The 15,204-nt window shown below is 34.9% G+C and overlaps 1 protein-coding gene across 2 annotated transcripts in view; it reads left to right on the forward strand.

Moving 5' to 3' along the window:
* LOC136039172 (probable helicase senataxin) overlaps nucleotides 1–15,204 on the forward strand; it is a 133,775-nt gene that overhangs the window by 45,586 nt on the left and 72,985 nt on the right. For both annotated transcript variants that reach the window (XM_065722686.1, XM_065722685.1), the window contains exon 3: nucleotides 548–673. In XM_065722686.1, the coding sequence (XP_065578758.1) occupies nucleotides 548–673 (126 nt within the window). The remainder of the gene's footprint in view (nucleotides 1–547; nucleotides 674–15,204) is intronic.

Below are 15,204 nucleotides of genomic sequence, written 5' to 3' on the forward strand. Positions count from 1 at the left end.
CAGATTGTTTTTCCCATGGACCATTATATGTTGCATGTTCAAGAGTCGGTAAACCTGACAATCTATTTATATGCAAAGACAATGGGACAGCAAAGAATGTTGTATATTCGCAAGTTTTACGTAGTTAAATATATATATATATATATATATATATATATATATATATATATATATATATATATATATATATATATATGTATATATATTCACAGGTGGGACCCAGGGACACAACTACAATGGCGCGTAACTAATATGGCCCCCAACGCCCCCACCAACTAGGTGTTGGGGTGGCGCAAAGCGCCACACCAACACCTGTTCAAGATATATATATACCCCAACACATGTTCAAGATATATATATATATATATATATATATATATATATATATATATATATATATATATATATATATATATATATATATATAGCTTTGGGTTATGTGAGACCATTAGAAGACAATTAGAAAGGTGAACAAAGCTATTAAAATGGGCATAAAATTATGTTATCATCACATACTATCTTTTAATTTTTTTTTATATCTTTGTAGAAAGTATACAAAATCGGCAGATCTCCGAAAATGGACATACACTGTTGTACTTCCACTGTGGCCTCGCGAGAACACGCCCATGTTAAAGTAGATGATGGGCATCTTTTTGTGATGGATTTAGAAAAAGTAAGTGTATACTCTGTGTTGTTGTGAAAGCCTTTGGCGAGTTCTTAGTTTTAGTGGTAATTTGTACGATTTTCTAAATCGTAGCGTTGTAAAGGTTCACTGACTTTCTTACTATTGCGTATGCTGTTCAGTGGTCTGTGTAGTGGAGATACCGAACTCCTGATTCTCTGCCTTCAGCTGGGAGTGTAATCCGTGTTTGGGGGCAAATCATCCGACACTTCTCGTGATGATAGACTAACTATCAATAAGTGAAATGACATCATTTTTATTTAATTTTGAAAAAGGCTTTTACCAGCTTTGCCTCTCACTCAGACTATCTGTCTTGGCTTTTTTCCAATTAACCATGGCATAATGGCCTGGCAAATGGGCTAAATCAAACTGCTTTAAAGTTCAGTTTTTCTCATTCCATTGTTTTCGTTGATTTGTGAATCTCTTCACAAGAGAATCTTTTCCCGTGCAAATTCTTAAGTCAGCTGAAAACCCTTTTTATTTCCAATGCTTACAACCACGTGGGTGTCGCGTTCTAGTTTAAGCCAGAGGCCTTTTAAATTGATAGGGTTTCAAATAGCAATCAGATTAGTGGATGGGAACAACCTCTAGAAAAAACATATATATAATAGCATATATAATATATAATAGCATATAATACATATATAATATATATAATTTAGCTAATACATAGTAGCTAAAACATATATATATATATATATATATATATATATATATATATATATATATATATATATATATATATATATATATATATATATATATATATTTATATTTATATATATATATATATATATATATATATATATATGTATATATATATATATGTATATATATATATATATATATATATATATATATATATATATATATATATATATATATACATATATATATATATATATATATATATATATATATATATATATATATATAAAAATAAGTTGTCTGTGTGTGGATCTGTGGATGGATCAGGTGACGTCACCTGAAAAAACTGGATCAGGTGACAAAACTGAAAACTGAAAAAACTAAAAAAAGGCAAAAACTACAAAAAAAACTAAAAACTAATAAAAAAAATAAAAAAGCTAAAAAAGCTAAAAAACTAAAAAAACTAAAAATACTAAAAAAAAGGTAAAAAACTAAAAACTAAAAAAAAGGAAAAAACTGAAAAATAAGCTAAAATAAAGGTAAAAACCAATAAAAAACTAAAAAAAAAACTGAAAAAACTAAAAAACAGCAAAAACTACAAAAAAAACTAAAAACTAATAAAAAAAGTAAAAAAGCTAAAAAACTAAAAAAACTAAAAAAACTAAAAAAAGGTAAAAAACTAAAAAAAAATAAAAAATAAAAAAAACTAAAAAAAAGGAAAAAACTGAAAAATAAGCTAAAATAAAGGTAAAAACCAATAAAAAACTAAAAAGAAAAAAAGGAAAAAACTAAAAAAAAATTTCATCTAAAAAACTAAAAAAAACTAAAAAAGGTAAAAACTAAAAGAACTAAAAAATAAAAAAATAAATGACGACACTCAAAGAGAAAGCGACCAGGACAAAAGGAATGTTCGATTAGCAATCAACAAAGCACCGGGACACAGGGAGTATAAATGACGACCAGGACATAAGTAAAAAAAAAACTAACAAAACTAAAAAGAAGGTAAAAACTACAAAAAAACTAAAAAGAAAAAAACTAAAAAAAGGCAAAAACTACAAAAAAAAACTAAAAACTAATAAAAAAGCGAAAAAACTAAAAAAAGGCAAAAACTACAAAAAAACTAAAAACTAATAAAAAAAAATAAAAAGCTAAAAAACTAAAAAAACTAAAAAACTAAAAAAACTAAAAAAAGGTAAAAAACTAAAAAAACTAAAAACTAAAAAAAACTAAAAAAAAGGAAAAAACTGAAAAATAAGCTAAAATAAAGGTAAAAACCAATAAAAAACTAAAAAAAAAAACTGAAAAAACTAAAAAAAAGGCAAAAACTACAAAAAAAACTAAAAACTAATAAAAAAAGCTAAAAAACTAAAAAAAAATAAAAAAACTAAAAAAAGGTAAAAAACTAAAAAAAATAAAAAATAAAAAAAAAACTAAAAAAAGGAAAAAACTAAAAAATAAGCTAAAATAAAGGTAAAAAACAATAAAAAACTAAAAAGAAAAAAAGGAAAAAACAAAAAAAAATTTTCATCTAAAAAACTAAAAAAAACTAAAAAAGGTAAAAACTAAAAGAACTAAAAAAGAAAAAAATAAATGACGACACTCAAAGAGAAAGCGACCAGGACAAAAGGAATGTTCGATTAGCAATCAACAAAGCACCGGGACACAGGGAGTATAAATGACGACCAGGACATAAGTAAAAAAAAAAAAACTAACAAAACTAAAAAGAAGGTAAAAACTACAAAAAAACTAAAAAGAAAAAAAAACTAAAAACTAATAAAAAAACTAAAAAATCTAAAAATCTAAATAAACTAAAAAAGAAAAAAAAGGAAAAAAATAAAGGAGAAAAACAAAACTAAAAAACCAATGTATATACAGACCGGGACACCGGGATACAAATGACGACCGGGACACAGGGAATATAAATGACGACCGGGACACAGGGACACAACTACAACGGGGACACCGGGGGAAACAGGGGGATATAAATGACGACCGGGACACCGGGACAGGGAATGGTCGATTAGCAATCACCATCAACAAAGCTCAAGGGCAATCATTAGAATCATGAGGTATAGATCTGAATACAGATTGTTTTCCCATGGACCATTATATGTTGCATGTTCAAGAGTCGGTAAACCTGACAATCTATTTATATGCAAAGACAATGGGACAGCAAAGAATGTTGTATATTCGCAAGTTTTACGTAGTTAAAACCATATATATCTATATTCACAGGTGTGACATAGGGACACAACTACAATGGCGCGTAACTATTATGGCGCGTAACGACTTACGCGCGCGGGGGGGCTTGGGGGGCGCGAAGCGCCCCCACCAACTAGGTGTTGGGGTGGCGCGAAGCGCCACCCCAACAGCTAGTATATATATATATATATATGTATATATATATATATATATATATATATATATATATATATATATATATATATATATATATATATATATATAGACTTTAAAAACTATTACATGGAAAAACTTCATTTTTTGCAATGAAAACTTTAGTTAGTTAATAATTGAATATTAATGGTAAATTTACCAAGTAAACAACAGTAAATCGCCCTTTTTTCACAGTGCTTGCACATACAAAGGTTTAGGTCTAGGTGGCTATCACCCTTCCCAGAAAGTACTCCTTTTGGTTGACTGGTCTCCAATCACTTTCAACTTACAAAAAAGACTAGAGCTCTCAATTTCTGATGTAATCAGCCCTCTCCGAGGTTTTTGCGACCATGACTTGGAGGCAGGGACGAGGAACGGGCAGTCTCCCTTCCTCGTTATAAGGAATAAATTCTGCTCATTTTGGAGTTTAGTCTTATTTTTTACTTTTTGTAATAACAGTGTAGACCAGAAATATTCCAATAAATCAAAAGGAATTAATGATCAATTTCAAATTTTTTATGCGTGTTTTAAAGTCTCTTCTTTTTACCCTCAAAAATAAGTTTGTTAGTTTTTTTTATCTGAAGGCTCAATGGGAGCTACAAAACTATCCCTTCGTAACTACAAAACTATCAGAAACCCCATTACAGAAGTCTAAGTGCCTTTTTAATTATTGTAATTTGTCCATTGTTTACAGATACTTTTCTGTTATTGGGAAATATACGGATATTTTTCGCGGGATGTTTTTCTGCGAGGCGACTATCAGGAGATATTTTCCAAGCGGAGAAACTTTTTTTTTGAAGAATTACCCTGAATTCTTATACATAATTCTATTTATTTGTCTTTTTCTATCTTTGTATGCACAATAATACTTATGGGAAGAATGTTACGGCGGAATGTTAGGGGAAATTCTCAGCGGGGATCACATTTTCTGGCAAGATTTTTCTGTGGAAAAGATGTGGTTAGTGTCCACTAAGATGCTACAAGGGGACAACTCCCTTCTTATTGCACAAAATGTTTATGGCGTTTATTTTTATTCATCACTGCCACTCTTTCCCCCCTGCCTTAGAACCAATAATAAAGGGGTATACTGAATTTATGCCTAGGAACTAAGAAGAATTAGACAACAAGTACCAAAACCTCATTTAGTTTTCATTGGAAGGCTCAGTGAGGCTTGGAAAATTAGGCAATTCGAATATCCTCTTTTGGTATCTTGCCAAACTTACCTTTGGTATCTTATTAAATAAAAAAAACTAATTTTTTTAGCTGAAAGTAAGGAGCGACATTAAAACTTAAAACGGACAGAAATTACTCCGTATATGAAATGGGTTATCCCCTCCGCAATCCCTCGCTCTTTACACTAAAGCTTTTAATTGTTTTAAAAAGTAGAATTGTGGCAGAGTCAAACTTTAGCGTAAAGAGCAAGGGATTGTGGAGGGGAAAACCCATTTGATATACGGAGTAATTTCTGTCCGTTTTAAGTTTTAATGTCGCTCCTTACTTTCAGCTAAAAAAATTATTTTTTTTTTATTTAATTTCTGAACGTTTTTGAATTAATGCATGTTTGGTTTTGGCTCTCCGCACATAAATTATTAAAATGAAATTTGTATATTAATTCTTTTTTTTTGGCTAAATGGCTTTCTCTTAGTTTTGATCAGACGATTTTGAGAAATAAGGGGTGGAGAAGGAGGCCTAGTTGCCCTCCAATTTTTTGGTTACTTAAAAAGGCAACTAGAATTTTTAATTTTTAACGAACCTTTTTATTAGTAAAAAATATACGTAACTTAAGAATTAACTTACGTAACAAACTTTCATAATCTTATATTTTTATTATGTATACGAGGGGGTTTGTACCCTCGTTAATACCTCGCTCTTTACACTAAATCGTAAGTTTTGTCCCAATTCTTTAAGAATGACCCCTGAATCAGAAAGGCCGTAGAATAAATAGTTGAAATTACTAGAAATACTTTAGCATAAAGAGCGAGGTATTTATCTCCTCCTAAATACCTCGCTCTTTATGCTAAAGTATTTTTAGAACCCCTCATATGCGTAATAATCTCTGTTCGTTTTAAGTTTCAATGCTACCTACTCCTTCCTTTCATTTGAAAAAACTTTTTCATGTTTATTTATCATTGTTTTCTTATAGTAATGCTAGAAAATCCTGCGCCCTTTTCATTGAATTTTTCTTCCCCCATGACAGATTCCTCCAAGGAAAGATCCTCCAACATAGCCCCCTCCTGTCAGCCCCACCCCTAAACAAAATAAAATCCCCCTGAAAACGTCTGTACGCTTCCCAATAACCATTACTATATGTAAACACTGGTCAAAGTTTGTAACTTGCAGCCCCTCCCCCAGGGATTGTGGGGGAGTAAGTCATCCCCAAAGACATAGTTATTATGGTTTTCGACTACGTTGAACAAAATGGCTATCTCAAAATTTTGATTCGTTGACTTTGGGAAAAATAATGAGCGTGGGAGGGGGCCTAGATGCCCTCAAATTTTTTTGGTCACTTAAAAAGGGCACTAGAACTTTTCATTTCCGTTAGAATCAGCCATCTTGCGACATTCTAGGACCACTTGGTCGATACGATGACCCCCTGGGAAAAAGAAAAAACAAAACCAAAAACAAATAAACACGCACCCGTGATTTGTCTTCTTGCAAAAAATACAAAATTCCACATTCTTGTAGATAGGAGCTTGAAACTTCTACAGTAGGGTTCTCTGTTACATTGAATCTGATGTTGTCATTTTCCTTAAGATTCTATGACTTTTAGGGGGTCTTTCTCCCTATTTTCTTAAATAAGGCAAATTTTCTCAGGCTCGTAACTTTTGATGGGTAAGACTAAACTTAATGAAACATATATATTTAAAATCAGCATTAAAATGCGATTCTTTTGATGTAGCTATTGATATCAAAATTCAATTTTTTAGAGTTTTGGTTACTATTGAGCCGGGTCGCTCCTTACTACAGTTCGTTACCACGAACTGTTTGATTATTACCCTGCATTATGATGCAAATCACTCCAGATAAAGGATTAAAATAAACGATAGAAACATTTTTGTGCAACAAGAAGGGAGATATCACCTTTTAGCACCTTTGTAGACATTGTTTACATTTTACCACGGACAAATCTTGTTTGACAATTTGATTCCCGTAGAAAGAAAATTCTTCCAAAAAATTTCTCCCAACGGGAAATTCTCCTAGACAATTCTCCCTCCCCTTGCATAAAAAAAAACCTGAGAAAAATGTCAGTATGTTTTTAATAGCAAATACTTATAAGCAACTGACAATAAAAAAAATTAAAAAGGCAATTAAACTTATATAATGGGGTTCTTTGATTGTTTTGTACTTAGGGAGGGAGGGAAATACCTCAAAGGGTGCATTTTAATGGTAAAACAACCCACCTCCCATTGAAGCTTCAGGTAAATACATAATTAGGCCTAAGGGAGAGACGAGGAGAGGGTGGAGGTAAAAACTAATATATAACCCGCAAGGACCTTAACCTTAAGACTTTTGCTCAAGGAGGTTTATTTTTTCGGGTGGTGGGGAGAGTACAAAAAATCTTTAAAAAACGCATAAAAAATGTAAAATTCATATATACTCCCTTGTGATTTCTGGGAATGTCTCTGGTCTGCGCTGCTATTATGGAAGTAAAGATTAACAATAAACCTGAAAATCCGCAGATTTTATTCTTTTTTTGAGGGAGACAGGCCCCTTCTTCATCCACATCTCCCCTTCATGGTCACAGAAACTTGTGGGGTGCTCTTTACACCAGAAATTGAGAGTTCTAGTCCTTTTTTATAATTTGAGAGTGATTGGAAACCAACCAGCCGCGGTGGGGTGGTGAATTTTCCGAGAGAGTATTTTTCGGGGGGGGGGGGTAAACGCTGGCTCCCAAAGCTTTATGGGTTCCTAATGCATCTACTAAAAAACATTCAAAGGTGATGGGTACAACCAGGGTAACTGACCCAGGCACCGCAGCTGGGGTGGGGGCAATGCCCACTTTGATCAAAGTTTTAACTTTGATTCTACTTTTTGCTTATATTTGAGTATGGAGGGGGGTGTTTTAATTCTTCGGGTGTCACCAACCCTGGTAATGGCTCTGTATCTATTGATATAATGCAATAATGATTGCACCGTTAGCTGCAACCTAGTGAAAAGTGAACCACAGTTCATAGTAACCAAAAGTTTAAAAAATGCGTTTAGAAAAAAACTACCTAGTGAAAAAAATTTCCACATGAAATTGATTCATAAATGGTAACTATTATGTCGGTTTGTCTTAATCCTAAAATTTTATTGCAATAAAAAAAAATTGTGGGGATTTCCGAATAAGTCTGAAATCCCTGGAAAAGGGCGTCAGATCAAGATAAGTGGAATCAGCATAGTTGAAAACCTTTTGTAGGTAAATTTCAGTCCCCTACTATAAACTACTATAGGGGGTGACCAAAACATCATAGAGAGATGCGTAATAGCTCATTCGAACGGGAATTCAATTTGTTAGTGTCCTTTATAAGGGGTCAAAAGCAGAGATAAATTCTCAGCAGGGATCCAATTGTCTGCAAAGATTTTCCTGTGAAAGAATATGGTTAATGTCCCCAAAGATACTACAAGGTGACCTCCTTTCTTATTCCACCGAAGTAGTTTTGGCGTTTATTCTAATGCTTTATTTAGCCGAAGTGATTTGCTTCATAATAGAGTGATATATCATTAAGGAGCGGAGGTAGATCTTTGTGTAGGGGTGGTAGGCTAACAAAATGAGTAAGTTTCAATGACGCAAGTATTTTTCAGGGGTAATTATATCAAACCAAGGGTCCTAAAAGATAGGGAGAGGGCTCATTGGAAAAAATCCAATTGACCAATGCTAGAAGACTACTGCCCCCCCCCCTTCCCCAGGACCTACAATAAAGGCATATACTGAAAATAGACGTGGGAACCAAAAAGAATTTGAAAATGAGTCTCAAAAACTCGTTTAGCTTTCATCTGAGGCTTAGAAAATTAGGGCTCTGTAACGTCTACCTTTTGGTATCTTAATCCCTTCCCTAAACTACCATCTACCACCCCTTATTAATAATAGACCACTGCATTGTTAAGCAAATCCCTTCACGTCCATAAAGGATTAAAATAAACGCCAAAAACGTTCAATAAGAACGAAGGTGTCACCTTGCAGCACCCTTGTGGAAATTGCCCGCATTTTTCCACGGAAAAATCTTGCTGGACAATTTGATGCCCGCCGACAGAAAATTTTTCCGACTGAAAATTCTCCCGGACAGTACCCTTCCCCCTTCAGAAAACTCCCTTGCGAAAAATGACTGTAAGTTTCCCGTTGAAGTTCTCTTATTGTTTTATAATGAAAAAAGAAATCACCAATGCAACAGCACAAACACATTAAAAAAAAGACAGAAGGAGATAAGGAAAACTGTTTTCCTACATTAGTAATTAATATAGATGAGTACTTGAATGAGGCTGTAACCCTACTCATCCATCCGATTACATAGGTCAAACAGCATAGCCATATCCAATCAACCATAAAGAGTAATCCATGGACAGGCAGTCGTGTCGTAAGTAAGTATAAGTCGTCATTTACCAAATATTAAAAACAGTAAAAAAAAGGCAAATAATTCAGAGGCGACAACCCAACATAAGGGCTCATCAGGAGAACACACACTTGCCTATAAGGTTTCGGCACTTCAAATTCCCTACCGCAGGCAAGTGCTTTATATATACATATCGTATTCTATTTTCCATAATTAACTACAAAGTTTCAACTATTGTTTTTTTTTCTAAGCTTTGTGACTTCTGGTCAACGTATAAATCTCTTTAGTCTATAATAATCCTTGAACTGATTACTAACTCGAAAATAAGCGTGCAGAGACTCCTACAACTATAAGCCGCCCGGAAACAAAATATTTCTATTTATGTGGCAAATTATGGTTGAAGTGTTATAGTTATAGAGGGAGGGAGATTCCTCAAAGGGTGCATTTTAATGCCAAAAAATCCCAGCTCTCATTCAGCCTTCAAATGAATTAAATTATAAAAAAAACAAGTATTTTCAACTGAAAGTAAGGAGCAACACTAAAACTCAAAATGAGTAGAAATTATTCCCTTTATGAAGGGTTTGCCCTTCTCCTCAATACCTTGCTCTTTGAAATAGAGTTCTTAGCATTTTTAATAGGACTTTATTTTAATGGAAAAGCCATTGGTTTTCAGAAGCTGTTCTTGAGAAATTGGAACACACAGTTAAACTTGAGAGTAGAGAGCAAGGTACTGAGGAGAGGGGCAACTCCTTCGTATACGAAATAATATCTGTTCGTTTCGAGTTCCAATGTTGCTCTTTACTTTCAGATGAAAAAACCCGTTTTCAAAAAACAATTTCTGATCGTTTAAAAAAAAAATTAATTTCTGATCGTTTTTCAAATAATGCCGGTAAATCTGACCAACCCTCCATGAAAAATTGCCTCCCTTCACCGGAAACTCTGTGGAAATTTACTACCACCTAAAATAAACCCCTTCCCCCTTTTAAAATTTCTTGCGGAGGATTCAGCGTGAAAAATTCATTTCAATGAGACTTTAATTTCTAATCATTTTTCTGATCGCTCCAAGAATCCACCTTCCGCGAAAAATTTTTCCTGGAAACTCAAAAAAGCTGGAAATAGACCCCAACAATTTTCCTGAAAAAATATCCACATACATAATTACGTTGGCGAAGAGAAAGTAAGAAAAATAAAAAGAATTTCGTATAGAAATTATGTCAAGTCTCCCCACTGTAAAATTTACCCTTGAAAGCTAACCCCCAGTAATTCACCTCCCCACATAAACTTTTTCCATGGAAACCCAAATTGAGCACAAAATTCTCTCTTCCAAAATAGTCTGTATTCTTTCCTATAACAAATACTATACGTAAGCAACGGGCAAATTTCATAGCTTACAGGCCTCTCCCCACGGGTAGTGGGGGAGGGGTCATGTTGTCCCTAAAGGCATAGTTCAACTATGCTGAAAAAAATGATTGTCTAAAAATTTTGATTGGACGACTTTGGGGAAAAAATGAGCGTGGGAGGGACCCCCTCGCTTTGCCATTTTTTTAGCAAATAACCTCCCAAGGGGGGTTAGTTGCCCTTCAATCTTTCAGGTCACTTGAAAAGGGCACTAGAAGTTATAATTCCCGTTCAAATGCACTCTACCGATCTTCTATGGCCATTATTTCGATACGGTCAACTATGGAAAAAAAAAAAATCATAAATAAACACGCATTCCTTATCTTTCTTCTGGCAAAAAAAATATACAAAATTCTACATCTTGCTATATAGGAACTTGAAACTTCTACAGTAGGGTTCTCTGGTACGCTAAATCTTATGGTGGGATTTTCATTAAAATTCCTTGAGTTTTATTAGATGTTTACCCCCTTTTTCGAAAATCATGCAAATTTTCACAGGCTCTTAATTTTTGATGGGTAACAGTAAAAATAAATTTTCTGATTTATGATTACGGGGTTCAATACAGAATACATAGGGGTCGGTTTCGCTTTAATTATGCTATCCGAATACGCTAGTATTCTCTTTATATCTTTACTATTTAGTGTAGTATTCTTGATTTCTTTTTTATATTTGGAATCAGCATGATAAGACATTCTTTTGATGTGTCTATTGATATTAAAATACCGTTTTTAGAGTTTTGGTTCCTATTGGAGCTGGGCAGCTCCTCACTAACATGAACTGTTTGTTACAGAAATTAGTTTCAAGGGGAAGTAGAGGTGAAAATTGATATATAATCCCCAGGGCCGTAACCAGGATTTTTTTTGGGTTGGTTGTTTTCAAGGGGGGGGGGTACAAAAAACTTTAAAGAAACACATCAAAAATATGAAACAGATATTTAATCCCTCCTGATTTCTGGGAATATTTCTATTCTAAGTCGTTATTATAAAAATAAAAAGTAACATGTAACCCCAAAATGAGCATTCCGTATAGAAGGTGGACTGGCTTTTCCTCAACCTCATGGTCATAGAAACGTTGGAGAGTGCTTTTTATATCAACAATTGAGAGTTTTAGTTCTTTTTTAGGTGAGTCGTAAGTGATGGAGACTAACCAGCGGTGAGAAAGGGGGTTGAGCATCGGCTCCCTTCTATTAAGTCTATTAGATCTCTATAAAGATTGACATCTTTATAATTCTTTATAGTCTTTGACGAAGCAGTCAACTAACCCCATTAGACTTCCACTTGTCAAATTGAACCAACCTATTTGTCAAAGTTGAGATAGATAAAGGGTCTTAAATTAACACCCTTTTTAAACTCTTGTTTAAAGCACGTATAAAAACTATAAAACTCCCCCTGAGCATTATTGCTCAGAGGCCGTTTTCGAAAAAAACTAAAACGGAATTTTTGAAGAAATCAGATGACATAAGTAAAATCCCGTTCGTACGTTTAGTTTAGATACCTAAACTGTTCTAAACTATATGCCATTGATATATTCATTTATTTATATCATCTTGAAATAGAGGTTTTTAGAAAATAGAGTGCGTGTGACAGTTTATTTTTGTCTATTACCAATGGTGGTTTTGGAAAAAATACTTCGTACATATTTTTGGCCCTGTTTAGGAGTATAAATATGGAATTTTTCTCTAATAAATACCAATTCCTGAGAAAAAGTATTGAGCATTGTTTATAGCATTAGACCAAAATGGAGTAGACTCCTCTTAAAATCAAGTTGCCATCAATAATTGGAATCAAGATAGGTTAGACAGGTTTTCACCCAAGATTTCTCCAGGCCTTTTTAGCTCTTGGTCCACTCTGGCTGATCTTGCGGAGTCACACCACTGACTCCCATTCAAAACCAAATAACCAGCGACACCAGGACTCCAGCTCCTGTCTTCACGGAATAAGGATTTCAAGTCTAGCTCGCTAAAAGGTTCGAAAAGAGAAATTGTGCTTTTTTTTAGCATATCGCCATATTCTGATGCTTCTCTACTAACGTGCTGGTTGAAACTCTAGAATAAGAATGAGCATTGAATTTGTCGATTCACCTTCTCTATATCCGTCAAAGCAATGTGAGAAACATTTGAAAGTGTAATCCGACCCCAAACTTCTTTGTACTTGTCTTTTCAGGTATTTTGAAATCAGGGCAAGGAAATCAGAATTTTGCACCCAGTTGGCGCACCAGTTTATAATCAACTAGCTTGCTTAGCCCGCAATATTTTGTTCTAGATAATCTAGGGTAGAGTTGTTCCTCGGAATGGTTGTGTCCAGGGCAAGATTAATTACAGTCTCCCCCTCCTGACTCAAATATAAGCAAAAAATATAAATTAAAGTGACAAATTGGATTAAAATGAGCGATCCCGTAGCTGCCGTGCCAGGGGCAACTGCCCCGTTCGCCTACCCCCTAGGAATGGCTCTGACCTAGGGCTAATTTGTTAAAAAAAGGATGAAAGTTCCCCGTAGCCATTGCTGGTGCATGGGACGTCTATAGGATGTATCTGTTACTGATTCTTTTAAACAGGTAGAAGCAAGAAGTAGAAACAAGTAGCTTTTTGCCCAATCTTGCGGTAGTGGAGATCAATCCCCGAGTCCGGATCATCCGGACCCAGGGACCAGTGTTGATAGCCATCCGGACCAGTGTTGACACCCGGATCATCAATCCGAGATGGGCTAATCGACAGATCAATCTAAACAGATGGGCTCCTTTGTGCAGACTGGATTTTGACTTATTTTACCAGTTTACTGGACAAAAATAATTCTTTAGAATGAGAAATCTTGATTAACTTTTTTGAATTGGTGCCCTCGCATATTCCTAGTCTCTCCTATCTCTCTAAGGATTGGACATGTTCGCCAATAATCAAAAATAGGCAAAATTGGTATTTTGACATTTATCTAGATCAGTGCGTCATCATGTAGGCTACATAAAAAAGCCTTTTTTTATGGCACTTGGTATTAACCAAGTGACATATAGCAGTCGCCAATTCTGTCGGTCTGTCGGTCTGTCGGTCTGTCTGTCGGTCTGTCTGTCGGTCCCGGTTTTGCTACTTTAGGCACTTCCAGGTAAGCTAGGACGATGAAATTTGGCAAGCGTATCAGGGACCAGACCAGATTAAATTAGAAATAATCGTTTTTCCGATTTGACCATCTGGGGGGGAGTGGGGGCCCGGTTAATTCGCAAAAAATAGAAAAAGTGAAGTATTTTTAACTTATCAGCGGGTGATTGGATCTTAATGAAATTTAATGTTTGGAATGATATTGTGTCTCAGAGCTCTTATTTTAAATCCCGACCGGATCTGATGACATTGGGGGGAGTTGGAGGGGGAAAATCTAAAGTCCCGGTTTTTCTGCGTTAGGCACTTCCAGGTAAGCTAGGACGATGAAATTTGGCAAGCGTATCAGAGACCGGACCAGATTAAATTAAAAATAGTCGTTTTCCTGATTTGACCATCTGGGGAGGGGAGTGGGGCCCGGTTAATTCGCAAAAAATAGAAAAAATGAAGTATTTTTAACTTATCAGCGGTTGACTGGATCTTAATGAAATTTGATGTTTGGAATGATATTGTGTCTCAGAGCTCTTATTTTAAATCCCGACTGGGTTTGATGACATTGGGGGGAGTTGAAGGGGGGAAACCTAAAATCTTGTAAAACACTTATAGTGGAGGGATCGGGATGAAATTTGATGGGAAAAATAAGCGCAAGTCCCAGATACATGATTGACATAATCGGAACTGATTTGCTCTCTTTAGGTTAGCTGGGGGGGGGAGTAATTCTTAAAAATTAGCAAAATTAGGTATTTTCAACTTACGAACGGGTTATCGGATCTCAATGAAATTTGATGTTTAGAAGGATATCGTGTCTTAGAGCTCTTATTTTAAATCCCGACCGGATCTGGTGATGGGGGCGGGGAGTTGGGAGGGGGAAACCTAAAACTTGGAAAACACTTAGAGTGGAGGGATCGGGATGAAACATGGTGGGAAAAATAAACACAAGTCCTAGATAGATGATTGACATAAACGGAACGGATCCGCTCTCTTTTGGGTAGTTGGGGGGGGGTATTTCTGAAAAATAAAAAAAATGAGGTATTTTCAACTTACGAACGGGTGCTCGGATCTCAATGAAATTGGATATTTAGAAGAATATCGTGGCTCAGAGCTCTTATTTTAAACCCGACCGGATTTGGTGACATTGGGGGGGGAGTTGGGAGGGAGAAACCTAAAAATTGGAAAACACTTAGAGTGGAGGGATCGGGATTAAACTTGGTGGAAAAAAAACACGAGTCCTAGATACATGATTGACATAACCAGAACGGATCTGCTCTCTTTGGGGTAGTTGGGGGGGGGGGGGTTAATTCTGAAAAATTAGAAAAAATGAGGTATTATTAGCTTACGAACGGGTGATTGGATCTCCATGAAATTTGATTTTTAGAAGGATATCGTGTCTCAAAGCTCTTAATTTAAATCCTGACCGGATCTGGTGACATTGGGGGAAGTTTGGGGTGGGGAAACCTAAAATGATGGGA

Source organism: Artemia franciscana, chromosome 19 (assembly GCF_032884065.1).
Source record: "Artemia franciscana chromosome 19, ASM3288406v1, whole genome shotgun sequence".
NCBI lineage: Eukaryota > Metazoa > Arthropoda > Branchiopoda > Anostraca > Artemiidae > Artemia > Artemia franciscana.